Raw genomic sequence first — 27,784 nt, forward strand, 5'->3', positions numbered from 1 at the left:
AACTCAGCATTTAATTATATTCTTCCTTGTTCCCTAATTATTCCATGTATGTAAGCCTGTTTCCACAACTTGATTTAGTGTAGCCTCCTTGAGGGCATAAATGTCTAACATTTCTTCAGGACAGACCATACCTCATATAGTGCTGGATACATGACCAATGCATAAGAAATAAAAACTCATTTTTTCACCTCCTCACCAACCCATTTTTTTCTCTAGTCCTCCCTCTCTTAATTGTCAATTTTGGAACATAAAAAAATTACAGCTACTTACAGTATATAAACTATAGATCTTTTAAAAATATTCCATAAACAGAGAAAGAAATTTGAGGATTTGGTTGTATTCCCTTTTAAAAAAAATAATGGTGATTTTTTTTTAGAGTTTTATTTGTCTAAAACAGATTTTAAAATGTGTGCTTGGTGAAATAAGGAGATATGAAAATAGCTAGAAAATGGAGTATTGGGAATTTATTGGACTTCATTTCAGAAAGAGACCTTAGAACTTTTAGGCCTCCATTTTGAATCTCAGAAAAAATGGCAGCTTTCCTATGCTGCCCATGAAATGTAAATTAATTTTAAAAATTTTAGCTACGTAGTTTGAAAATAAATCAAAGTTTTTCTTCTTATTCATAAAAATTTAAGTTTAATGGTCTATTAAGAATTCAAAAATGTTCTACAACTTCCTTACTTCCCCTACTAAAAACTATGCTGAAAACACTTGGGAATAAAACATGAACAGTGCAGCCTAAATAAGAATACTACTCAGAACTCAGAAAATTCCACACAGCATGTGATAACAAAAAAAGGAAAAGTCGAACCCAACTATAAGCAATTTGGGATTTCCCATGTTGCTTTGAACATTTGTTTCTTGTACTAGAACAATTTCTCCCTCAGACCTCAAGTAATGGTCTTCATCTTCTCCTGCTATCATAGAAAGAAATTCCTTTGTTAATGTAAGTAAGTAGGATATTAATGCAATTATTGAGCCATGAACCCCAAAATTACTTTCTGATCATTAAGGAGGGTAAATCCCCAGTTTCATGAAGATGTTAAATTATGCTAGGGACATAAATGCAAAAAATCCTGGATATGTGGCCACTTTCCATTCCCTTTTCACTGATTTGAGTCAATTTAGTTTTAAAGTTTGTAGAATAGCCCTTGAAGGGTATATGATACTATGGTTCATCTTTCCTGACTATTGGCAAAGTTAGGAAAGGTAGCCTGCATAAACAATTGGCTAAGTGTTTGAAGTTGCCATCCTTTTCTTTAGACATTAAAAAGTTCTGTCTGCCTGGTGATCAAATTTAAAGAAAGCACTAGCATGACAGGAATGTGCTTATTACAGCTGTTTTTAGACAGAGCATTTGGTTCAATAAATACTAAAAGAATTGCAAACAGAAGCCAACCCTTTGGAGAAGAAGCCATGCTGCCTCTGCATCTAGGAAGACATTGCATCTGCTCTAAATGGCTTTGCTGGCATCTACCCTCAAAACACTTCAACAACCACAGGATTTTTTTTGACACATTCAAGTATTGATGCCAGTACCTGCTTTTATAATGCTGAATATGTACCATATTGGCTGGCCCGGGAGCTGGGAGAGGACGTGGAAGAGTGGGCTAAGACTGTGCACAAGAGTAAATTTTTGGCTGGCCACTCCAAGAAAATGAACTAGTAATGATTTAGACATGCCAGCTGGCATTTACTCTGGTTTAACATTTTACTATACTGGAATAATTAGAAGACTTAAAGGCATGCAACTTTGCAGATAGAAGGCCTTTGGAGAGAATGTAGCACACTCTGCTTCTCATAGTTACACTAATAAATTTTTTTGAAGGGGGAGTCTGTTTTTGCATGATTTCTAGTGATATCTCTGACCCAGCAAATTCTCTCCCTGAATGAAGAGGGAAATGAAAATTAGGGGAAAAAATATTAATCCAGAATGAATTTTTTACTTGAATCTCATATGAAATAGATTGCCAATGATCCCCCAAACACTTTAAACTTAACTTCCTTAAGAAAATACCATCTCAGTGCCTCAATGAACAATTTAATAACTACCATTCTGACACATCTTAGACATTTCAAGACTTCATTATTGTGCATAATTTCCCTGGTCAATCAAAACCAACATCTTGGCACACAAGCTCAAGACAGGCAAATGTCACAGTTCAAATGGAAAAAGCTACCCACAAATTATCTTCAGCACACATCCATACAATCTCACTCAGTAGCTCTGGAATACTCCACAAGTGCCCACATCATACTTCCTGTGAAGACAGAATGACAGAGTAGAAATGGCAGAGTTCTCAAAGTTAGACAGAAACTGTCCTGGGTCCATCACTTATAAGTAGGTGACTTTATACAAGTTTCTTGATTTCTTTGAGTTATTTTGCTTCTCCATGAAAAATTAATAACACCTACCTTGCTGAGCTATTGTGAAGATTACACAAGATGGCACATCTTATCCTTACTACATGTTACTTAATTTCCTTACAGTGTCTGCGTTATCAAGAAATCTGTAGGAAATGTTGGGTGGCTACAGCTGTGATCAATGTTATCCTTCTCCGCACCACTGGCGATTTCCATTATTTGGGGACAAGTGAGACAGTGGCTACCAGTTTGTGTTGAACCCAAAAAGCACCCAAAGCTTATCAAACAATCACAATAAACATAAAGTGGTGGTCTCAAATGAGGTAGGTGGCCGGGTAGACTTATAATAACCAACATTTAAATAAAATGCATTGTGTGATAGGCATTCCTTCAAGTGCTTTATCCAAATTAATTTATTTAATCCTCATAGCAGCTCTGTGAAGTAGGTGCAACCATGTATCCTGTTGTAACACATGAGGAAAAGAGCAGAAGCAACTCACTGATGGTTTGTCAGCAAATCAGTGGCAGACCTAGTGGTTAGAACCTTGGCTGCAGAATCTGTATTAAGATACTATTATACCTTCATCAGATGCACAAGTGATGGGTCAGTATTTTCTGTTCTAGGTGTTCTTTAAGACCACAGAAAAAAGATGACAAAAATAAGTGATTTTACTTTTATTATCAATGAAATAGTTCCTGAAATATTGATATTATTGGTGCCAGGGAAAGTTAAAGAACTTTGGTCTGTTGCTCAGCCTCAGCAGGTACTTCCTGCCCAGTCAGGTTGACTCAACATGACATGGAAACACCCAAGATTAGTATGGGCACTAAATGAGATAATGAGCATAAAGGACTTAGCAGAGTGCCTGGAATTACACAACAGAACAATATATGTTTTCTTGAAAAAGCAACTAAAAATCAAGGAAATCAAGTCAGAACAAAATAAATCTCCTGTCAGAGAAGTATGAGAGAGAGTAACTAATATGTACTAAGTGCACCATATGCCCTGTGATGAGGACCGCACATAAATCCACATCCTCACTAGTCTATGAAAGAGAGATGTATTAGCATGGATATGTATATGGATGGAGAAAATAAGTGCCAGATTCCAGTTTCAAACCCCAATCTGTTATGGTGCAAAGCTTAGATTTGTTATTTTCTGTTTCATTTTTACATACGTTTTTAATAGGTAAAATTTATTCAACACTTGCAACATGGGTTTATTCTTTAACTGAACCTTTGCAACTCTATGAAGGAGGCAGTGCCATGATACCTGCTCACTACCCTCCTGGGGTCATACCCTGCCCCCAGGATTGACCTTATGCAGTGGTTTCCCCAGTAGGGTTCTTGAGTAAACCTAAGACTAAAGGAGGGTGGGTGCAGTGTCTATGGAAAATGTCCTCACATTCACGTGCACTGAGGACACTAAGACACCTTATGAGTTCTCTATAAGGATGGGGAAGTGAGATGAGAAGCTCCTACTTCCCCCAGTTTCTTCTCACCAGCATCCATCCCCTCAGCTCTTGTATGATAAGGAATATTCTCCCGTGGCCTTAATCCTAGTAACTAGAAAAAGCAAAGGGAGATTGACATCTCTTGTGAGGACTATACCTCCAGTCCAGAGCAACTGGGAACATTTTCTTTCTTATCCTGCTACTGAATGCTTGTGCTACTCACAATCAATAGAAAAAGAATAGAGAAATTTGTTAAGTTACATAAATACCATTATAACTAATTATATTATTTAAAAGCATGACTGATATGTAGAAGACTTATGAAGAGTTATAAAATTTAAAACTGATGTGTTCTGGACCTCATATAGCTTAGAATATGATCTATAGAAAGCCACTATAAAAATGAAAAGAAGGAAATATGGTGTGTTCAGAAAAAAAGATTTAACTAGAATATAACAATAAGCTAATAAACTAGGCGTATAATACCATCCAACTCAATGCATTTAAACCACTTGCACTTTGTTCCTCTTCATTAGAAGGCAAATTTTTCTAAGGCTTTCATATGTATTCAGCCATGACTTTTATTTGTTTTATTGTAAGTTCCCAGTGCATTTCATTTTAACACCTAGATATGATTTTAATTCAATTACACAACATTAAGGTAGGAGCCCAAGAATGTCACCAAAAGTGAAATCATGTCCAGTTTCACACTTGGTCTTCATCTGCCGGGTCTTAATAAGAGAAATCTGATGGGGCCCCAAAGGAAGGGATAGACTGTCCATATCCCCTCAAGCCTTATTCGTCTTGGCTGGGAAAAAATGGAAAGCTTATGTGATTCTTTTCTGAATACAGCTTGATATATTACCGTTTAATATTTTCTTAGAAAAAAAAATTATGTCTACGAGCTATTCCCATGAATCGTGATCAAAATATAATGTGGACAAAAAATACCCAAGAAAATGAATCTCAATTACCAAACACAGTCCTAGCTGGAACGGATTCCTTGTTTATCCAGAATGAAACTTGAGAAAGAATGACTGTCATAATACACGGAATATATGTCTGAATCATAAAGTAACCCATCTTCCGTCTGAGGTGGAAGTAAACTGTCATAACAATATATTCACCTAGAAATAAAACATGAGGAAAATGGATTATTGGTTATGCAGGCAATTAGTCAATAACTTCATAATCATATTTCAGCCGAAAAAGAGCATTTTAGACAAAGAATTATCTGTTGTGCATAGCAAGCAAACTGAGAAATATATAGTTCCTAACTATGGGGAAAATGACCCTGAACACAATTATTGTTCTATACGGTGATGAAGCCATTTAATACATTAAGCTATAACTTTTAAAAAATTCTTGCAGCGCTGTCTATTTTGAAGGTCCAGTACTGCAAAAGCAATTACCATTCAATTTCAGCATTTTCTAAGAGCAGAATTTAGACCGAACTTTTATGGAAAGTCAGTAGGAAAAAAAATGGAAACACACACACGTTTGAAAATACTGCCTTAGTTTTCAGAAACAGCTATATTTCTAAATGTTATATATATATATATATATATATATATATATATATATATATATAAATACAAAGAGAAACATATAACATAGAACCATAGTTGACATCCCTGAGTTCAGGTATATTTTATGGGCATTTAGACAAGCTAATAAGGTAAACAAACTGTAAGATTTCTAATGGCTGTTGATAAGTACTTTTAATATTACATCTGAAAGCAACAATTAAGAAAGTTACTTAGGAAGCGGTAGACTTATTCTCAGACTCTGAAGCCCAGGATTCAGAAGACTCAAATCCCAGAATCTGTTTTCAGTCCCACTTGCAGGCTCGAGAATGAATGCCAAGTAGCATATTGATTTTAATTATTAAACATCTCACCCGTAATGGACTTGATAGTTTCACTTGACACAGTTTGCCCAATCAAGTCATATTGGACTAAGCTGGAAGACTCCTTTGGAACTTCCACTGATTTCTCAGGACCTTTTGTCCATGTATAAATCATCTCACTCTTCGGATATGCATCTGAATGAGAGCCCAGAATGTGATTAAAGTCAGTGGTCCTTTCCCATCAGCACTGATGGTCAACATTTAAGAATATTACACATGTTCAAGAAAGATGGAATAAAAGTAAACAATAATCATGATTTATTAAAACACGTTTAAGACTTAGAAAACTGTAGAGATTAAATAAACAGTCTTGCAACTCAGCATGTTTCTTGCTCTTATGTCGAGAATTGGAGGAGAGATTAACATTGGAGGAGAGGCACTTGGATGTGTTTCCATACTAATAGGAGAAGCAGTTGAAAAGCGGAAATAATACCCCTCCCCCCAAAAAGTACTTCTTTCCATTCTCACTCACTTCCAGGGCTTGACCAACACTGACTCCTTCCATCCTATGGCAACTCTGCCAATTAGAAATGTACCAGATGCCGCCTATAATAATACAACAACAAAAACAAAAACAAACCCTACTGTTGGGAGAGCTCTCCAGGGGTCACCTATTCCACACTGCCTCTGGGCAGTCCCCGTGCCTTCTGGGAACAATTCGGCAGTGACAACTGGCTCTGCTGTTTGTGGAGCTCTCCAGGGAATATAATTACACAACCAGTTCCACTACCTTTAAACTCTTACAATCAGGACATTTTCCTTTCCATCTTCAACAAATCCCTCCCAGAGGCAATTTAAGCCCATTTCCTATTATTTGGTGTTCAACTCAAATGGAAACCAGCTGCTTGCTGACCAGTCTACCCACAACAGATAGCTTGGCTCACACACAAATAAGTTCAAAAGAACCAAGATGAATCCGTTCCCTCCACAAACCTTCCTAAAGTGACTACAGCACAGTAGGTCCTCAGTGAAAGTTTAATTCTACAAGAGTTGATACCTAGGGAGATTATTTTTACAAACAGCTTCTCAAAACAAACTAGGAGGCTTGTGTTGTCATTTAGCAGTATAGAGTCATGTGTCAACATTTCTCTCCTAAAGTGTATTCATGCTTCATCATACATTTAAAAGACCCTGAATGCTATGTTCCTGCCCATGATATTTTAAATCAGGTATTCTTCTCTTGGCTATCCTAACTTGGTAGAATAACCTTTCTCTTAATGATTCAATACTTGAGGTAGGAAGTGGGGGCGTGGGCAAAATGGGTGAAAGCGATAAAAAAATGTCTCTTTCTAATTCCCAACCCAACAAACCAACTTCCAAGGAGTGATTTCTTTATCTAGTACAAACCCTGACTGGTGCCAACTATGTTCAAGTCACTCAGAAGAGTGCTTCTCCATGGGCAGCAGAGGTGGGTGGGCGGGAAAGAACTTCCCATAGATAAGAACAATCTGTAGGGGAATTTAAATTATTACAGTACAAATGGATTTTAATTATGCCCCAGTGAGATCGCCCTTTCTGTCTATGTATCTTTTTAATTTTCTCTCATTAAGTCACTGGTCAGCGAGTAAATGACTCTCTAGCTTTAACCTAGCTCACCAAACACTGTGATTACTAGGGGTTGTCAAAGAATGGTGAATGCCAGTTCTCATTAAGTTACGCACAATGGTAAGAGCAGGCAACAGTTTCACAATCAGTGCACTAAGAATCCAAAGCAATAATAAAAGCCAGCACCTGTTTTTGGTAGATTCTGAGTGAATCAAATATTTGAGGCACACATTAGAAGAAGCAATCTCATTTTTCCACCATCTCAGGTAAAGGGAGCTTGGGGGAAGGGATTCCATATTCTTTACTACCCATTCATTTCACCTTCTTGCCTTCACCTCCACAAAACATTTGCAAATCATCTACTTCATAGCTTCTCCTCTAGTACCGTCCTTGTCTAAGCCACTGCCATCTTTGATGGTACTAAAGCAATAGCCTCCCACTCTTCTCTGCTTCTACTCTAGTCTCCCTACAATCCATTCTCCATAGAAAAGCTGAAATGAAATTGTAAAATGTTAAAGAACGCCAAATCCCCTAGTAAAACCTTCCAAAGTCTTTCTGTAGCATTTACAATAGAATCTAATCCTTAATGTGGTCTATAAGATGCTACATGATCTGGATCTGTCTACATATCAGACCATATCTCTTATGATGCTTTCATCATGCTTCAGCCACTTGGGTTCTAACAGTGTTGCTGATATTATTTTAACCTGGTCATTTCAAGAAGACCTGAAACCTCTCTGACCTTTTTTCAAATCTGCCATAAAGAATTCTGCTTGTAACAGATGATCTTAAATTACTCCCTCTCCCCCCCTAAAAATCCTTTGTACTTTCTTTGTTACACCACCAACACATGGAGTTCAGAAGTCCTTAATTTCACCACTGACCACCAACCTATTATTTATGAGTCAGTTTACCCAGGCTATCTGTCCAAATTGATTTTTGGTTTTTGGAAAAGGGGCTGTTTTTACTTCTTTATTTAAATATATTAGGTAAAATAGAGTCTCCTAAAAGTCAAATCTTGGACAGTTATTGTCATGAACAATGATTTATGGATTATGGGAAATTGTGCACATATATAAATATCAGCTTGCGTTAGATATTAATAAATTCTAACAATACTTTTATTGTAACTTACAACTTCCAAATTTCAAAGGGCATGCATGACCATCCATGGGGAAATCCACCAATCTCATGGGACACTCCGCACTTATGGTGAGTCTATGATGGAAAAATGCGATTAAAATTAACTCTCACTTTAAAAATGATTTTTTAGACACCTAAAACGAGAAGGATGAAAAGAAGGAAGGAAGGACAGAAGAAGGGAGAGAGAGAAGGAAGAAAGAATGGAAGAAAGCATAAAAAGGAAAGAAGGAAAAAGAAAAAAATGACTACCTCATTGTGTATAAAATAGTGCCATTTCTCATAATTCTAAAAAGCTTGTTTGGAGCTGTCATATTATGTGAAACAGATTTCTTTCCATTCCTGAAGAAAGTATCAGGTGTCCACACTTTTGTTACCATCATATTGTTCAATCTCAAAATTTCAATGGGGCCATCATATTTTAGTCTTTTGTCAATCCATGTCTGTCTGAAGAACACATCCATTGTGTATTCCTAGGGAAATTAGTTTGTGACATTCAAATCACAGATGACTACACATAAATATGCATTAAATTCTAGCCTCTATCCCACTCATAAAAAAAAAAACTACCCAAATAAAAACTAAATTAATAGGAGCAGAAATGTTCTTACATCAATGGAGCTAAATGATTCTCAGCAATTAAAGCATGTTGTGTCCATCTTGATACCTTAATCTTCTACTTCATCAGGTAAATAAATTACCATACACATGAATCATTCAAGACTAATTACTATAATTTAATAAAACTACCAGCACAAAGTAATTACAGTTGTGCTTTAGACCAGGTAGCAAAATTAGTGAAAGTGTAACAAATATCATTGTATTATTAATCATAAAATCGTAGGCATCTCTAAGACAAGTAAAATATGTAAAAAGCAATTTTATACTCACAAAATTTATTAAAATTAGCCGAGGAGCCTAAGGCCAAGGAAAAAAGGTAAAGTAGGTCCTTTAACCTTTAAACTACATATATTTAATATTAGAGGGCACAACTGAATAGATGAATTCATCATGACCAGTGTTTGGTGTTCTAACCTCTGTAAGTATGAGAGAGAGGCAGGAAGAGAAGGCATGGGGCGGGGGGGGGCAAGTCGTGAGCAGTTGGGCCAACATGGAGTACTAAATGCAGTTAGGACTACAATATAGTTTTATACAAAAACTAATTACACTCTTCAATTTTCTCCACTTCAATAATTTTCTAAGGAAAAAAAAATCACTACATAAAAGGTTGTGCCACTGACACAAGTAATAGTAAGTTTTTTTTTTCTTTGTTGAGAATAACTCCAAACCAAAAAATACTCAAATATTAGAGCTGAAATGTAAATTCAATGTCTTATCCTTATAAACCTTTAAGTCTAATTAGGAGGCTCTTTGACTTTCTAGCTGTGTGCGATTAACAACAAGATAAATATTATTTGCCCTCTCTTCCGCATGTTTTCTTCAAAAGGCAAAAAGTACATGAAGTTGCCTAAATACCTACCATTTCCACATCAGAAACAGGTCCAAAGCTGGTGACATATATGTCAGTTTTTACTTCTGTAACAGGACCTAGTAGGTATGAAGTAAATAGGAGTGAAAAAAAAAAACACCAATATTACAGGCAAGGAGAATAGAGCAAATACGGATATATCATGTTTTTACTGGCATCTTAAATATTTAGTGAGATAATGCACCTCTACAAAAAAAAAATGTAGACAAAAGAATAATAGAACCAGAAAGCAGTGTTTATTTACAGGCAAAAAAAAAATTACTTAGGATAACATTGTTTCTTAAAGAAATACATCACCTACCGGGCACTACTGTGAAAGGCAGTGCAGGGAACAAAAACTCTTAGCCTTTGTAATTTTTCACAGTCCATCATCTGATTGGCCCTTAGTAAAGAAGCGAACTGTTAAAAAGAGGGAACTTAGCCACAAGAGTGAGGAGGAGAAAAACCATAATGGTCGTCTTTGGAAAGCTGAGGATTCTACTTAAATAAGAGCACAAAAATGATTCATGGTACCTTTAACAGTAGGCACACCATCCACCGGTAACTGAGATTAAAGACAAACTCTCCTACAAGCCAGACCTATTCACCTCTTGCCACCTACTAGCTGTTTGATCAAGGGCAGGCTACTGAACCTCTCAAAAGCAGCAATCACACATATCAAGCAAGACTACCGATAGGGATCAAGTGAAATTGCTCACATAAGACCCTGAACACAGTGACTCTCTCATAAGAGTACTTATTAAGTAGTAGTTTCTCTTGGCTTCTGATAAACGCCACTACTGAGATTCTTTCCTAGGTGTAAATAGGATTGGTTCAGAAACAAATACATGGGTGTGTTTGGCAGAAGGGAAAGGCGGGAGCATCATGATAATGGGGCTGACACAGATTTCAGACAAAGGAAAATTGCTACAATCTGGGTTTAGCATGGTGCTTAAAATCAGGAATTGTGGAATTTAAATTTGGCTCTTTTTAAATATACGATCTTAGTCAAGTCATGAATCCTAATAGGTTAAGGTTTTAATGAGTATTAAGTAAAATAATAAATGTAAATGACTTGCCCCAGTCTCTAGAACATAATACTCTCAATAATGATAGTCATTATGATATATATACCTTTTTATTCCTAATAAAAATAAAAAATTGTTGCCCTCTTGAACATCATTTCCTTAAATGATGGTTTATACCATTGTATGGCCAGAAGCTAGATACTCCATACTGGAAAGAATAACATTGCTATCAAGAGGCACTATTTCCTTTGGATACTGGTTGGACAATTGGATTTATGCCAAAAAAAAAAAAAAAAAAAAAAAAAAAGAAAAGAAAAGAAAAGAAAAGAAAAAGAGAAAGACAAATAACAGTTAGTATAGCTTAATGCCCTAGGTCTAAAGTTATCCTCATAAAAATGAATCAGAATATTTCTCCCTGTATAGGATGAAGACTGAGCCACAGGAAAAAAAATGGTTTGAAGAAGAATTAGAAATTCTTTCTTGAATAACTATCTTAAGACAAATAGGGGTATCTGAATGGCTCAGTTGGTTGAGCTTCTGACTCTTGATTTTGGCTCAGGTCATGATCTCACAGTTTCGTGAGTTTGGGCCCCACATCCAGCTCTATGATAACAGTGCAGAGCCTCCTTGAGATTCTCCCTCTCTCTCTGCCCCTCCTCCCCCACTCACACTCTCTTTGCCTCCCTCAAAATAAATTAATTAATTAAAAATTTTTTAATGTTTATTTATTTTTGAGAGAGAGAGACAGAGAGACAGAGAGACAGAGCACAAGTTAGAAGGGGCAAAGAGAGAGGGAGACACAGAATCCAAAGCAGGCTCCAGGCTCAAAGCTGTCATCTCAGAGCCTGACGCAGGGTTTGAACCCACAAACTGTGAGATCGTGACCTGCGCCAAAGAATAAATAAATATATTTTTTAAAAGAGAAAAATATATCCTTTGTAAGTATAGTGAAAGAAAAGGTACAGATCCGATTGATCTATCAGAGGTTTTTTCATTTATAAATAGGTTATTTTAACTTTTATTTTAGAGACAGAGAGCATGAGCTAGGGAGAGAAGGAAAGAGAGAATCCTAAGCAGGCTCCATGCTCACGCTGAGCCTGACACAGGGCTCAATCCCATGGCCCTGGGATCATGACCTGAGCCAAAATCAAGAGTCAGACGCTCAACCGACTGAGCCACCCAGGCGCCCCAATGAGTTTGCATTAAAAAAAATAATAACACCTTTGGAAAGCAGAGAAAATAAGTGTGAGAAGTTAACTGAATTTTCATTTGAATGAGCAATTATAAACAACAACAAAAACATGGTAGCAATAAGCTCATTAAGCCAAAATGTTCCAGGAATAGATAGGCAATCCAAGAAGCTGATAATGTGTGTTGAATTTTAGAAAACAGAGCTTTTAACTCAAAGTGGTCCAAGAGTGGGACAAGTTATTCTGCTAGCTTCTTAAGAACTGCTGAAGTATCAAAAGCATTAAGTCGCTGCATGTCAGAGCAAAGGAGGTAAGTTACTTAGAACAATTAAGGTTGCATATGTCCTGACAACTGAACTGTTGTTTGACAAGATTCTTGAGAAATTAAAAGTTACTTCAAAGATCAATTTAGGGCAGTGGTTTTCAAATTGGAACTGAATCAGAATCACCTCGAAGGTTTGTTAGAGCACAGAATGCTGGGCTCCACCCTACACTTGCTGATTGACCTAAAGTGGAGCCTGGTAATTTGCATCTCTAACAGGTTCCTAGGTGATGCTGTTCACGTTGTTCTAGTTTACAGACAATGCTCATCTGATTTCTAGAATAGTATTTACCAAAATATGTCCTATAAAATATTAAGACCGTAAGTGTTCTATGGGAGTGAGGGAAGCGTAGGAGAGGAATTAGGCCAACGTAATTTTTACTTACAAATTTATTTTAAGGTGCATGGGGTTATACTAATTCTTATAGTTATAATGATTCCATGATAATAATGGGTATTTTCTTTTTTTTAATATTTTTTAATGTTTATTTTATTTTTGAGAGAAAGAGAAGGAGTGTGTGAATGGGAAAGGGGCAGAGAGAGAAGGAGACACAGAATCTGAAGCAGGATCCAGGCTCTGAGCTGGCAGCACAGAGCCTGAAGTGGAGCTCAAACCCATGAACCGCAAGATCATGACAAGAGCTGAAGTTGGATGTGCCTAACTGACTGAGCCACCCAGGCACCCAAATAATGGCTATTTTCAAATTCTTACATAATTCTTTCTTACTGATTCTTGAAAAATGTTTGCCTTCAGAATTACAATCCTAGTATTGTTGAGTTAGTTTGTGGCATTATTCAGTATTTGCTTTATATGATCACATAGGTCTTTCAGACAAAGCTAGATTCTGAAGATATGATTGGTAAAGAGATTTCATTTGGACACTCATTCAATAAACATCTATTGAGTGAGCACCTGCTGTGTGCCAGGTTCCATACTAGGCCCTGGTGCTTCAGTGGGAAACAAGACTTAAGAGCTTCCTGCCTCAGGGAGTTAACGTGCTATTAGAGAAGTCTGAGTATAAGTAATCAAGAAATAAATTACATGGGAGGATCTTGTCATTCATAAGAGATATAAAACAGACTGGTAATTGAGTTAGAGACTGGGAAAGCCTAGATGTTGTAGCCCTTCTTCAAAGCAGTAACTTTTAAACTGAGACCTGGAGGGTAAGCATGAGGCATTGGAGGAACCTAGAGAATTGCATCACAGGCATAAAGAACTTCAGGGAAGAAAGCCTAGAGGCGGGAGAGGCCTTAGTGTGCTCGGGGACCAGGAAAGAGGCCTGTGGGGCTGGGGCCAAGCAGGTAAGGAAGAAAATGATAAGAAATGAAAGCCACATAAACAGAAGGAAAACCAGAGTCAGGGGACAGAGATCCGCTCCTGAGCTGATATTCTAAAGTGGCATCTTTTAAGCAACATATTTATACTACACATTATGGTGACAGTTGTTAAAACTACATGGAAAAGAACTATTAGAGATCCCAGTGACAGATGGGCAACACATAGAGAGGTTGTTATGGGCTGAATTATGCTCTTTCCAAATTCATATGTTGAAGTCCTAACCCCCAGTACCTCAGAATGTACCTGTATTTGGAGTTAGGGTCTTTAAAAAAGGGAATTAGGTTAAAATGAGGTCATTAAGATGGGTTCTAATCCAATGTGACTGGTGTCCTTCTAAGAAGAGGAGATTAGGACACAGAACCACACAGAAGAAAGACCATGTGAATGAAGACAGAGAAGATAGCCATCCACAAGCAAAGGAGAGTGGACTTAGAAGAAACCAACCCTCTGCTGACATCTTGAACTTGCTGCCGTTTAAGCCACGCTGTCTGTAGTATTTTGTTATGGCAGCCCAAACAAAAGAATACAGAAATGCAAAAGAAACAATTTTTCCCTGTTCTTTCCCAACGTTTTCTCCCTCTGATATTCAGTACAGCTCTGCCTTAGGCTGTGAGGAAGTTTGATTTTTATCCCTTAATCATTGGGAGGCCATCAAGAGTTTGAAGTAAGGAAATTATGTGACCTGAATTATGTTTTTTATAAAATCACTCTGGCAGTTGTACGGACAATAAATTATAGGGAGGCAAGTGTAGAAGAAGGGCTCTTATAAGAGGCTGCTGTATTAGCCTAGCCAAGAAATAATGGTGGCCTATACTGGGAATATGGCAGTGGGGATGGAGTGTGGACAGATCAGTGGGCATGCTGGTGTGAAACTAACTCACCGGGAATGGGTTTTTTTCCAAAGAGCAATAAACAGAGATATAATATTCTATTTATTGAAGGCCTACTACATGCCAGGCAGGATACTAGCCTCTTTCCATATACTATTTCATTTAATTTTCACAATACCCTCCCAGGGTGATATTATCGTGAGGATTTTATGGATCTGGAAACTGAGCTCACAGAATTTAAATATAATAAGCCAGAGCCAGAATTATAACCCCCTTGTAGTGATCTCCAAAATATGTTCTGGCTTTAGTATGCTAATGATATCATTAAATAAGAAATAATAATTAATTGCTTATATAATTTTCTATCTACAACATAACATGCCATACCTAAATTTCCTAAATTTTGTTTATGTTACACCTAAATTTTGTTTATGCTTAAGTTCTGAACTGTGTTCTTGCAGCTCTTTCTATGTCTTTGCTCTTATTATAGCTTGTTTGATTCTTTCTTTCTCCCCTTAACAGTAAAATGAAATCTTAAGGCTCCTTGAAGTTCCCAACTAGCATAGCACATTGCACATACTAGGTGGTCAATAACTATGTGTCCGTGTTCTTAGTATCACCGCACTAGTGATTCAAAAACTTCCCAAAAAGAAAAATTACTTGGATTCATGTGTTACACCAGTTAAGCTAAAAATATTTCCTGATTAAAGCTGAAACTGTGTCTTATTTATATTTGTATCCTTTCCCAGAACTAATCTCCGGCCTTAAACGTAATAGGTTTCCAATAAATCAGTTTTCTATGAATAATGGTCGCTATGTAATTAAGAGCAATTCTTAGAGACGCTTCCTCTAACACTACTGTTTAGGATGTTCAAATCAACCTTACTAAGAGCATAATTACATAGAAACCAGATAATTTTGAGCTTGGAAGGACTTCTCATAATGTTACATGCATTTGTGTAACATCAAAGACATATTTTATTTAAAAAATCTGACTTCTTTGGTAATAGGGAAGTGATTTTTAATCTACAAAATGTATTGGCATTTTGTAAGGCAAACAAAGTGATCTGCAATAGTCTTTGAAAGAAAGAACCAAGACTTCTAAGATCAAATCCAAAGGAATATTCCCATCTTATTAATGACTCTAACTTGGGTGCAAAGTAGGAAGACAATTAATAATATATGAGATAATTTTCCACTATTAACTTTACTTCGGCTGTACAGACCTGGTCAAAGGATATAACGATTTAATTTCTTGCCCAATAACAGTGTCCAATTTGCTGTCACACCAGGAAAAAGACCTAATGTGTCTGGCTGATTATGGAAATGGTTAATCCTGTTCACATTTTGTCCCCAGCTATGCATTTGAGGACATATTTATGGTTTTCCAGCCACTTAAATTCATGCATCAAGCTACATCTTACAAAACGCTGCTGATGTATTTCCAAAACTCAAGAGATTTAACGTATTTAGGAGGTACAATAACAACAAGGAATCTTGAGTGATATATTTAAAGAAATCTATAATTTAGTTTGTCATCAAAAAATACAGAAATGCTAGCCTTCCTGCCCGGTAAACAAAGAAAAGGTATCCATTGATGTCACAGAGAAAACAGAATGGTATAGAGTTTTACTTAAATGACATTAAAGATTAGTGCTTCCTATGTCCTATGATCCTTCTATCAATCCAGGTCACCTTTTTAAATAATTAAAGTAATTAAATAAATAAGAAAAGCATTTAAAAAAACAATGAAATCAGGGCCAAAGATGAAAATGCAATTCACAGAAGGAAAATTCTTGTAGGCATTAAAGGTTTGAGAAGACATCCAACCACATTAGAAATCAGAAAATTCTAATTATTTCATAATCAAAAACCATTTCAAGTATGGTTGAAGGGTTTGTGGATCCTGAATCTCATATTCATTGTAAATGAGAGTTTTAATTTGTAAAACTACCACAGAAAACAGTTTGGCATTATCTCATCAAGTTGAACTCCCACTTACACTAAGATCCAGAAAAATCCATTCCTGGATGTATATGCAAAAGAAACTTTTGCACATTTACAGCAGGAAATTTGGGCCAGAATATTCACAGCAACACAATCTTGGAAACAAGCAAAATGCCTACTGCCAACAGAGAAGATGAATAAACTAGTTCCTATGAAGTGGGAATATCACACAGCAGTCAAATGAATGATCTATAGCAATATGCATCAGCAAGAATGAACCTTAGCATACACAATTAAGTGGGGGGGGGGAAAAACACCAAAAGCTCATATACAACATGTTCCAAGCCAATACATTTCCTAATTTAAAATTTTAAAAATTGAGCCAAAATGAGATTCAAAGAAAACCTATGAAATAATTTAAAAAGGACTTGGAGCGGTGGTTGCTTCCGATGGGGCAGACAGGGAGAAAAGATGAAGGAGACTACATAGCAGGATGGAAGTTATCAAAGTTGTACAGTTTAATGATTGAACTGGTGTCTACTCTATCGCAGTGAATGAGTCCATAGATGGATGGGTAGTTAAAAAGAAGGTTATGTGTGGACCGATAATGGGTGTTATTGGTGAACCAAGTATTTTTAATCCAGAATCCAATTCCGTGCACAAGAGGCTTTTAAAAATAAATACAATAAAAAGGCCTAGGCAGTAATATCATGCAGGTTGATGTATTTTTCACCTAAAAGGAAACTAACAACCCAGGGAAATATTATCTAAATAAATATCCATAAAGTTGCAAATAGGCTCTATCTAGAGTTTACAGGGCCTACTTTGGGAAACACCAAAGGCATGTTGCATATCCTTGCCCTGCCCGAAAGAAAATGCAAATATACGATAGAGAGCAGCAGTACATCTTTTTTGCTAAACTGAGAGAAGAACAAAGTACATTCGTGTTCTGGGTTCTATAGTCCCTTGTCTTTCTCTCTCAGTTATTCTTTCCCTCCATTGTAATATTAACGTACCCCCTACTAGGTGATCCCCTACAGATGTATTCTGATATTTCTCATCTGAAAAGAAGGCAACCTTCCCTCTTTCTCTTGCTTTTCACATCGTGAGCTTCTGGGGAAAAAAAAATCCATTATTGCCTCTCATTCTTCCTTTTCTATTCACTCTACCATCTCTCGTAACCTGGTTTTCATGCCCAGGATCCACGAAAATCCCTTTTGTCAATATCATTCGTATCTCTGACACAATTCCCACAGATTTAAAAAAATAATTTAATCTCTCCCACTTTTAAACAGGCTCAGGTCATGATCTCACAGCTTGTGAGTTCAAGCCCGGCATCAGGCTCTGTGCTGAAGCTCAGAGCCTGGAGCCTGCTTCGGATTCGGTGTCTCCCTCTCTCTCTACCCTCCCCTGCTTGCACTCTGTCTCTCTCTCTCTCTCTTTCTCAAAAAAATAAACATTAGAAATATTAAAAATAAGTGAAAATAGAAAGGCTCTCTTGATCGTACTTCTCCTTCCATTTACCACCCATTTCTCTGCTGCCCCGTACAATAATTTAATACAAATGTCCAAAGACTCCTCCCATTCTTTCAATGTCTCCCAATCAGACCTCCACACCCATCACAGCACCAAAACTGCCCCTGTCAAAATCACTGACCATGCAGATATTGCTGAATGTAGTGATCAATTTTATGTTCTTATCTTTCTTAATCTGTCAGGAGCATTAAGAAGTAAATGATCAATCCCACCTCCTTTTTTTTTTTTTAATTTTTAATGTTTATTTATTTTGGGGAGAGAGAGAGACAGAGCGTGAGTGGGGGAGGGGCAGAGAGAGAGAGGGAGACACAGAATCCTAAGCAGTTTCCTGGCTCTGAGCTGTCAGCAAAGAACCTGAGGCAGGGCTCGAACCCACGAATGCTGAGATCATGACCTGAGCTGAAGTCAGTCGTCTAACTGACTGAGCCACCCAGGGGCCCCCCCCTTTTTTTTTTAATTTTTAAATGTTCATTTTTGAGGGGGGGGGGAGAGAGGGAGTCCTCTTTTTCTTTTAAGTTTATTTATTTTGAGAGAAGAGAGAGTGGGGAGGGGCAGTGAAAGGGTGAGATACAGAATCCCAAGCAGACTCCACACCATCAGCAAAGATGGCTGGAACTTATGAACTCTGAGATAATGGCCTGAATGACACCAAGAGTCCGAGGCTTAACCCACTGAGCCACCCATGCACCCCCACCTCCTATTCTAAACAAATATCTATATCTATCTATTTATATTTATATATTTTAAATTTAACATCCAGTATGCATACTCTGAGATTTTCCTCCTACCCAAAGGCCACTCCCCACTTGGTCTTCCTGAGACAGAGATTCCTCTTCTCTCCCACCTCTTAACACTGGAGACTTCAGAGTCCTATATTTGTACCTCTTCTCTATCATCCTTAATCTCTTGATGATCCCTTTAGTCTTATGGCTTTAAATACCATATATAGTGACATACCAATCGTCCCTGCTTTTCAGACTTACCTCCACTTAATGTCCAATCGTCATCTCAAATTTAACATATCCACATACAAATTGTTCATCCACACCCCGAATCTGCTTCTGCCGCAGTGTCGGCAAGTCTGTTTCTCCAGGCGTTCAAGTCAAAAACTTTGGAGTCAGATTTGACCCCTCCCTTTTCCTCACATCCCACATCCTAGCTGTCGTCAGTGGACTAGACCTTTGAAACATAGCCAGAAACCCATCATTTCTTCCAACTTTACAAGCTTCACTGCCACCAACTTGGTCAAAATATCCATCATCTCTCGCCTAGTTAATTGTGAAAACCTCTCTGCCTTTGCCCTTGACCCTGAGTGCCTGTTGTCAATACAAAAACCAAGGTGGGCTTTTGAAAATTAGGCAGTTCAGGTTTTGCCCCTGTTGAAATCTCTCTAATCACTTTTGATATAAATCACAGTAAAAGCAAAGTCCTTACCAGCTTGCAAAGCTTTACACAACCTCATCTTTGTATCACACTAACCCCTTCTTACTCTTCAGTCCTGCTGAACTTTACTGCAGCGACACTGATTTCCATGCTTAGCACTTTGGCACATAGAGTTCCTTCAACCCAAATGTGGCTTATGCTTTTACCTATACTTAGGATCACTGTTCAAATACCACCTTCTCAGGCACCTGGGTGGCTTAGTCGGTTAAGTGCCTGACTCTTGGTTTTGGCTCAGGTCATGATCTCATGGCTCCTAGGTTCAAGCCCCATGTGGGATTCTACACTGACAGCACAGGGCCTGCTTGGGATTCTCTCGCTCTCTCTCTGGCCCTCTCCTACTCATTCTCTCTCTCTCTCTCTCTCTCCCTCCCTCTCTCACAAAATAAATAAACTTTAAAAATCACCTTCTCAACGAAGTCTTTCTTACCAACTTTGTTAAAACTGCAACTCCTCCCTGCTTTATATTACTCCATAGCAGTTATCGACTTCTGACACTCTATATTTTATTTATTTCTGTTGTTCATTTTCTGTCCCTTTCACTAAAGTGTCAGCTCATGAAGGTAGGGAACTGCATCTCTTTTGTTCACTAATGCATTCCAGTGCCATCCTAGAATCATGCCTGGCACATATTATATGATTAGTAAGTAGTTAATGAAAAGTGAACCAAATGAAATATCTCCACGTGGCCAGACTTATCTTACTTACGTCTTGGAAGGTTTTGAAAAAGGTTTTTCTCATCCCTCCTTCCTAAGACATTCCATTCTCTTGACTTCTAGAAATTCACACTCTCCTAGTGCCCACCTACATATCACAGTCTCCTCTTTTACATCCTTCTCTGGCAATTCTGTTTTCTGCCTTTCCTCAACCGTTAATGCTCTTGGAGGCTTGGTTCAGGGCTCTTTGTGCCTTCATACTCTTCTTTAGCATCTATTCTTACAGTGTTATATGCTGGTGACTCTTGCATATCTCTAAACAAAACTCTTGTCTGATATCCAAACAAGTACAACCGCTAGGACTCCATATATGTATCCTAAACTCAATGTATCCACACATGATTTCTTGATTTCACGCCCATCTCTCTTCTTCCTCCCCACCTCCCTAATTTAAATAACACCATCCTCTGCCCATTTTCTCAAAATAAAAATCCAGGGGTCATTTTTTGATTCCTCCCTTTCCTTTACCACCCCTATGAAATCCAGCACCAATTAATAGTTCAATTATATTTCCAAAATGTATCTTAATTTTTTCCACTTAACTCCATTTTACTACATCTACATTTACTACAACCCACCACTAACTTCAGAGAACCTCCCATCCACCACCACACACACACACACACACACACACACACACACACACAAACCTTCTTCATTGGTCTCTTTGCTTCCAGTATTGCCCAACCTCTATATCCTTCCTTTTATTAAGCAGCAGTCAGAGGAATCATGATACAAAGTCACACCAAGTCATTCATTCTCTCCACCTAAAAAACTCCAATGGCTTCCGGGTTCACTAAAAGAAAGATCTAAACTCTTTTACTAAAGGTCTTGCATGATCTGGTCTTTGTTTACCATCACAAGCTAGAACTGTGAGAATCTTCCTCTTGCTTTCTTACTACCTTCATGGAACTCCCTTTCCCGGACTCCCTTCATTGCCTATATCACACTAAATTCTTATCCACCTTAGGATCCTTAACCTTGCCTTTTTGTTCTATCTGAGAACAACTATTGCTTACCTTTTCCATATCTGTCACCCTTAGGTCTCAGCTTAAGAGACTTTCTTGACCACTGTGCTGAAATAGACCCCTTATCCAATTTATTCTCTATCTTAGCATGCTATTGGATTGTCCCATGGGGAGATCTTTAATTATTTAGTTGTTTCTCTGTAGTTTTATCTCTCTACTACACTGCTTAGCCATATAGCTCATGAGGGCCTGTGTCTGATTCAGAATTACATCTTTACAAGCTCACATTGTTCCTGATACATAGTGGTCTCAATAGGTATTGGTTCAACAAATGAATGCGTAAGTGGGTGTGACAAATCAAAAGAGAATAAAGCTTTATTTTTCTGTCACCCTGTGGATTTTAAGTGTTCTTTCGTCTATATACTTTCAAAAATATATTCTCTGTAGACTCAATAAAGCTAGCACAAGGTTAGTGTATTAATTTAATTTTCAGGTTAGGATATGCATCTTGTGAAAACATTGCAAGAATATTTTTATTTCTATAGTAAAGATGTTCCGAATATACCAAAGTATATATACTTCTCCATATTTGCTTTCCCATTTTAAAATGTTATTAAAGCTTTAGAATAAAAGTTCTCATTTCACTCCTTTGAGGGAAATGTAGTTTTGCTTATTTTAATAACCTAATTAGAAACAAGAAGGTATGTTAATGAAAATTCCACTCTTGGTAAACAGAGGATGTTTTTAAAAAGCCTTAGAAGTGGATGTCGCAATAGACCAGCTGCCTGGTGTATTAGTGGCCTTGTCTATGAGTAGTTTTAGGGTTCTTGAGCAATTCATTAGAACTTTTCTCAGCCTCCCCTCTAACATAGGGAGGATGCCCACCCTGCTTATCTCTGCTAATCTTATTAAGCATTATATGCAAAAAGGTTTTGGGGCACCCAGGAGGCTCAGCTGGTTAAGCGTGGGACCCTTGATTTTCACTGGGGTCATGATCTCACGTGAGTCTGAGCCCCACATCCGGCTCCGCGCTGACAGTGAGGAGCCTGCTTGGGATTATCTCTCCCTCTCTCTCTCTCTCTCTCTGTCTCTCCCTCTCTCTCTCTCTTTCTCAAAATAAATAAATAAACAAACTTAAACAAAATGATTCCAAACTATAGAGGACTCCACTAATGTGGAGTTCTACTATGTTGGTGAGCAACCTTGCAAAACTGACCTAATGGTCAGTTCCCATTTCAGGGAGTTTGTGCAAGAGGATCTAAGGCAACTGTCTCTAGTTGAAGCATTTATTATTCCAGACCATGTGCCTCAAAAGATTGAAATGCACAAAGGTAGCATAATCCGGCAGTAAAATGGAAGTGGGTAAGGGCTGACTTCCTAAACGATCTCCTGGTGGTTAGCTATGCATTTTAAGACCACATGTAACAGTGTGGAAAGTGGCTAAGAGCACAGGGGACTGATTTTCTAGCTTCTTTGTGGAGAGCTTCACTTGTGAGCCACTTCTAAGCAGGTGCAAGCTACTTCAGGATGACGGCAGACTGATTTGTCAGAGGCCAAAAGAACTATACCCCTTCAGAAGTCCCAATCTGGCTTCTCTCACCATGCCTCCTTCCTTCTCTTCTCACCTTTTCCCCTTTTCTTCTCCAATGGGAGAACGTGGGAGACAAGGGAGAGGAGACCCTGGAGGGATGAAAAGAAGAGAACCATTTCAGTTCCTTTTACTTCCCGGTTGCAAGCTGTGCTGCTGAGTTAAAAATATGTAATTTAGTTTCCAAATCTATTCCAACCCCTGCCGGCCTACTGAGCAATCACAAACCATCCAATTTCAATTCAAATCTTTGCTTTTAGCTTTATTTTAAATGGAACACAGCTAAGTTGTATAAACAGATATAAAGTAAACGCTCTACAAAGAGCAGAAGTGGGATTAAAGGAACCAGGAAGTAAATCTGTATTTATAGCATACCGGTCAAAATCCGAATTGTTTTCATTTTATTTTTAAAATGCCAAACTTGCCACAAAGTACTGAAATGTCAAAGAAGGGACCAAACTTGCAGCACATCCAAGAGTCTGTGCTAAGTGTGAGTTTTCTTATTATTTTCAGCGATGCTTGTTTATAACATCCTGTAAACAGATTACACAGTTTTCTGCAGGTGAGAATTACTATCCCTCTGTCATGTTTGGAATGCTGTGAATTTACAGAGAATGACCCATTTCTAAAAAGATGAATCACATTTACCACAAATATTTATGAGCATAGCCCAAAAATTGTGTGACATAGTACATTTTTAATGATTAATCAACTGCTAACACTTGAAGTAACATGAATTCCACCTCTTCCCATAAAGCTATAAAAGTATCTCCAGGTGGGTAATGTACATCACCTAGCAGTGACAAGTAAGATGACTAATAATGCCCTTGAGACGTTTCAGCCATATTGCAGCTGGCCAAAATCCAGTAATGGCTCATGTTGACTGATTTCATTCATTTTATTGTCTATATAATATCATGGGAGAGGATAGCTGGTTCAAAAGGATTCATCCGCAACGGACACCTTCTTCTTTTTGAGTTATACTTGCATTATAACCAACGGGGGAGATACTATTGTAACTTTTGCCATTTAATAATAAAACCATACCATTTCAGTTGTAACTTTTCACTTTAATTTATGTGCAGGTACATCAAGTCTCCAATAAATATTTAAACTCCTGTGATTTTGTATTTCTGTTATTTTTCCCCCTCACTTCAAATGTCATGTTTAAAACTTTTACGGGCAGATAAACCCTCTTTTATTGAGACAATATAGTCTTTAATGGTATCACATTGTCTGAAATATTCTTGGCAAATTTTTTTCTTGGGGGGTGGGATATATAGTGATAACTTCCCCATCACTTGTGAAAGATCATGCGCTGGCAAATGATTCACTTCTGTAAGGAAGCCTCTTTCCAGATTTGCACGGAGGCAAATGCAGTGCGGAGCATCCTACTGCTGAGGCAATGTGAGGAGAACCTTTCATCCTTCTCATCCGTATTTGTCACTGTCAACACGCCAAAAAATCAATTAATACCCTCAATGGCCCCCTAGCACCTTCTCAATAAAATCCAGAAAAAAAGTTGGGGATCAGAAAGCCTGATTCCAGACAACCATTAATATGCTATGTGTCCCTGTAAAATCACTTTCCATTTCTAATCTTCAGTGTCCCCATTTGTCAAATGAGGAGAACCAGACTAGTCAGACTCCAAAGAATCATCCAGCTCCACTCTATCCGATTCTGTTTTACTTCTGATAATTCTTTCAAACCACAGACAGTGTCTAATTCTGTCTTCATTCCCAGGAATGTCCTACTCCCGTTCACTTTCTCTATTCTCTCATCATCCTATCTCTTATACACTCTCAGGAGGAAGCTTGAAGTCCCCTGTGCTGCTAACATCATGTGATGCTCACCACATAGCATCTGATATCATCTCCGTCTTGATGGGTTTGTCTCTTATAAATATACAACCTGACCTGGGTTCACATCCTGCCCATGCCACTTACCAACTGTGAACTTGAACTGGTTACTTAGCCTCCCAAGCCTAAATTTCTTCATCCATAAAATGGGGATGGTAATAACTTACTCTCAGTAATGCCTATAAAATGCCTGGTGTATATGCCAATTCAAATAAATAAATAAATACAATATTAGTGCTTATTATTGTTACTCCTACTCCTACTCCTACTAGAGGCTCTTTTAAGACACAGCCTAGGTCTTGATCAACTCATTTCCCAGTAGGCTCAGAGTAGTTGGAAAGAGGAGGGACTTGGTGGTCGGGTCCTGAACTGACACTTGGGGTGAAGTCACGTGTTCTCCCTGAACTGGACCCAGCGGGTGTCTGAGGTTAAGAATTGTATCTTCAGATTCTGTGAACACAGTGCCTAGCAAAATGCTTGCCACATAAATTCTCATTATATAAGCAAATGGAATATGAATATGAAAAGGAGCAACTGTAGGGTTAATGGATGCGCAGTAGGGTTAATTAGAGCTACTGTAAAATACTTAAGGAAGAAATAAAGCTGAAACACCTCTAACTCCAAAGTCTTGGGAGGGAAGTAAATGACCTCTCCCCAAATGAAGTAAAAATTGATCCTACTGTGTAAGAGAACAAGAAAGGACTGGGTTCTCTAGCAGAGCAGGCAGCTTCGTGCCCCAGATTCTTGTCCTAGGTAGAGCACGGTGGCGAGGTTTTGGCAGAGGAACAAATACCACGTGGGAGGACAAGGGACTTCGGATCAGTTGCCTCAAGTGCAACCAGCTCTGAGCGAAGCGGCCAGGTGCAGGGGAAGTCCGTTCTCAGGGCGCAGCGCAGCTGGGCAGCCGAGCCCCACGTTCCCGTTTTTGACTCTTTCTCTCCAACCTCCCCCACCCAGCAGTCAGGTCCCGGAAGGTAATTAGTGTGGGGGAGAGGCAAAGCTTCTGAGTCTGCAGGGAGATGGGAAAGTAAGGGTGGAGGCGGTCTTCTTGTCAGAGGTCTCATCAAGGTGGGGGGGCGGGGAGAGAGAGGAAGGGAGGGAGGGAGAGAGAGAGAGAGAGGGGGGGGAAGAGATTTTCCATTTTTGCACTCGAGGCATACCTAATGATATTCCCACAGACAGACAGACAGGCAGACCGAGAGAGGGACAGACAGGACACACTTGAGCGTTTGAAATCTTTCATACCCCCAAATCCAGGACGCAGCCTGTTGTCATAACCATCGAGTAAGCTGTCCAGGATGCGGGTAAAATTTTCCGGGCATAATTTCTCCTCCTTTTGGTTTTGTCCTGGGGATTCGTTTAAACTGCAAACGCAAAAAAAAAAAAAAAAAAAAAAAAAAAAAAAAAAGAAAAAGAAAACGGCGTAAGGGGTTAAGAATCGATTACAGAACAGGTGGAAACAGGTTTATCTTCTAGGGAAAGAGACTTTTGTCCCAAGCTACAAGAGGCAGGTCTGAAGGATGGGGGGACAGAGAAATGGTCGGGAAAGGCGCACCCTGAGCACACGCACCCCCAAACCCACACTCTTCTTGCACCCGGTGCCCCTTCTGCTCTCCGCGTCTACGCGGTCACAGAAAAGCCTAGCTTCGGTCCCTGACCTTACAGCGGAAACAGGAGGGTCTGGTGTGCCCTGGGAGGGGCGGCGGCCGGAGGGGGCTCGGAGCTGGCCACTTCTCCACCCTTGCCCCTCAGGACCCCAAAGAACTCACCAAGCCGCCAGGCAAAGGAAGTGCAGGAGGGCGAAACTGACCCGGGAGGACGTGGCGATCGCGGGTACCTTCTTGGCAGAAACCATCTTTGCAACATGCCATACTTTAAGCCTGTTCACGTTTCCAGGCTCTCAAGATGCCCTGAGCAGGGTGCGAGGCGAGGGCAGAGGCTCTCCGCGGCGTGCGCACACTCGCGCTCACACTCGCCCGCGCTCACACTCGCCCGCGCTCAGCCAGCCCGAGCCGCGGTGGGCGCGTGTGTGCACGCGGGCCAGGGGGAGGCGGAACCTGCCTTTCCTCGCCCCCTCCTTTTCTCGCTGAGCTCTCAATGTGTATGGAGAGCTATGTATACCGCTCAACACCCTTTCGTGCCCGCACCGTGGAGCCTCCGAGGTTAACCTCAGCGCGCTGGCACGGAAAGGCTGAGCGAGTTCTTCCCAACCTTGAACTCTGGATTTCCGCCCTTCCAGGCGTCCGCCGCCCCCAACCCTAAGTGGGTCCCCGCCCACAGCAGTGCCTAGCCTCCACTTTTCCCTCCCCCCCCCCCACCCCCCGCTTCCTGCTGGGATTTGGATTTCACCAACGAAGCTCCTCTCTCAGGTTGTCTGAGGACCTGTTTTGTACCCATTTTCAAGGCTGAGGGGAAGGAGCGGGGGCATTAGGATGGCTGGGCGTGGGGACGGGAGACTGCGGTGAGCACAGGGGATCGAGGACGGACGGAAACAAACTTTGGGACTCTCCCCTTCAGGTGCTGGGGCGGAGTGGGGCGGCAAAGGAAAGAAGATTCTTCCTGGTGAGAGAGAGGGGTTGCAATTCACCGGGCACGCTCGCGCCAAACTTAGCAAGTGGACTTGAGCCTCATTCGGTTCGCAAACGCGTTTGCCAAGCTGTTGCTGTGAACATAACACATTCTTTTACTACACTCGCTCCCACCTGGCACACACACGCTCAGCTCTGCTGCCCCATCCTTTGCTGGAGAGGAGAGGAGAGGTGAAGACGAAGGACGTCGGGTCAAAATCACTTTCACTTTTGGTGACACTTCCTGCTCTTTTCTTTCATGATAGAGCTCCCTGACTTCCTGCGGTTGACCGCTTTAGGGGGCAGGAAAGGATGGCTGTGGAGACTGTGAGGAGAGAGACAGAAGAAAGGCAAATGTGGTGGGGGGTGGGGGGGAGTGGGGGGGTGGGAGGGGCTCAGTAGACCTGTTTAAAACGTTAATTATCGGTTCCAAGGGGGAAAGGTGTCTTTCACATTAATAGTGATGCAAGTGGAAATTTGCATGTGATGGACCAATGACCTAAGTGATTTCCAAAAAGTTAGTTCCCTGGAAACTGTCACTACCAATATTTATATTCTGTTTAGAACTTTG

The 27,784-nt window shown here is 39.4% G+C and overlaps 1 protein-coding gene across 1 annotated transcript in view; it reads right to left on the reverse strand.

The window, feature by feature from the left end:
• Positions 1-27,542, reverse strand: part of GABRA4 (gamma-aminobutyric acid type A receptor subunit alpha4) — a 70,078-nt gene extending 42,536 nt beyond the window's left edge. Inside the window, exons 1-7 of the mRNA XM_060655111.3 lie at positions 26,416-27,542; positions 25,892-26,010; positions 9,896-9,963; positions 8,668-8,888; positions 8,411-8,493; positions 5,722-5,865; positions 4,796-4,948 (exon numbers count right to left, since the gene is read on the reverse strand). Coding sequence (XP_060511094.1) covers positions 4,796-4,948; positions 5,722-5,865; positions 8,411-8,493; positions 8,668-8,888; positions 9,896-9,963; positions 25,892-26,010; positions 26,416-26,501 — 874 coding nt within the window. The 5' untranslated portion in view covers positions 26,502-27,542. The remainder of the gene's footprint in view (positions 1-4,795; positions 4,949-5,721; positions 5,866-8,410; positions 8,494-8,667; positions 8,889-9,895; positions 9,964-25,891; positions 26,011-26,415) is intronic.
• Between the last annotated feature and the right edge of the window lie 242 nt (positions 27,543-27,784).

This window comes from Panthera onca, chromosome B1 (assembly GCF_046562875.1).
Source record: "Panthera onca isolate mPanOnc1 chromosome B1, mPanOnc1 haplotype 2, whole genome shotgun sequence".
In the NCBI taxonomy this organism is placed as follows: domain Eukaryota; kingdom Metazoa; phylum Chordata; class Mammalia; order Carnivora; family Felidae; genus Panthera; species Panthera onca.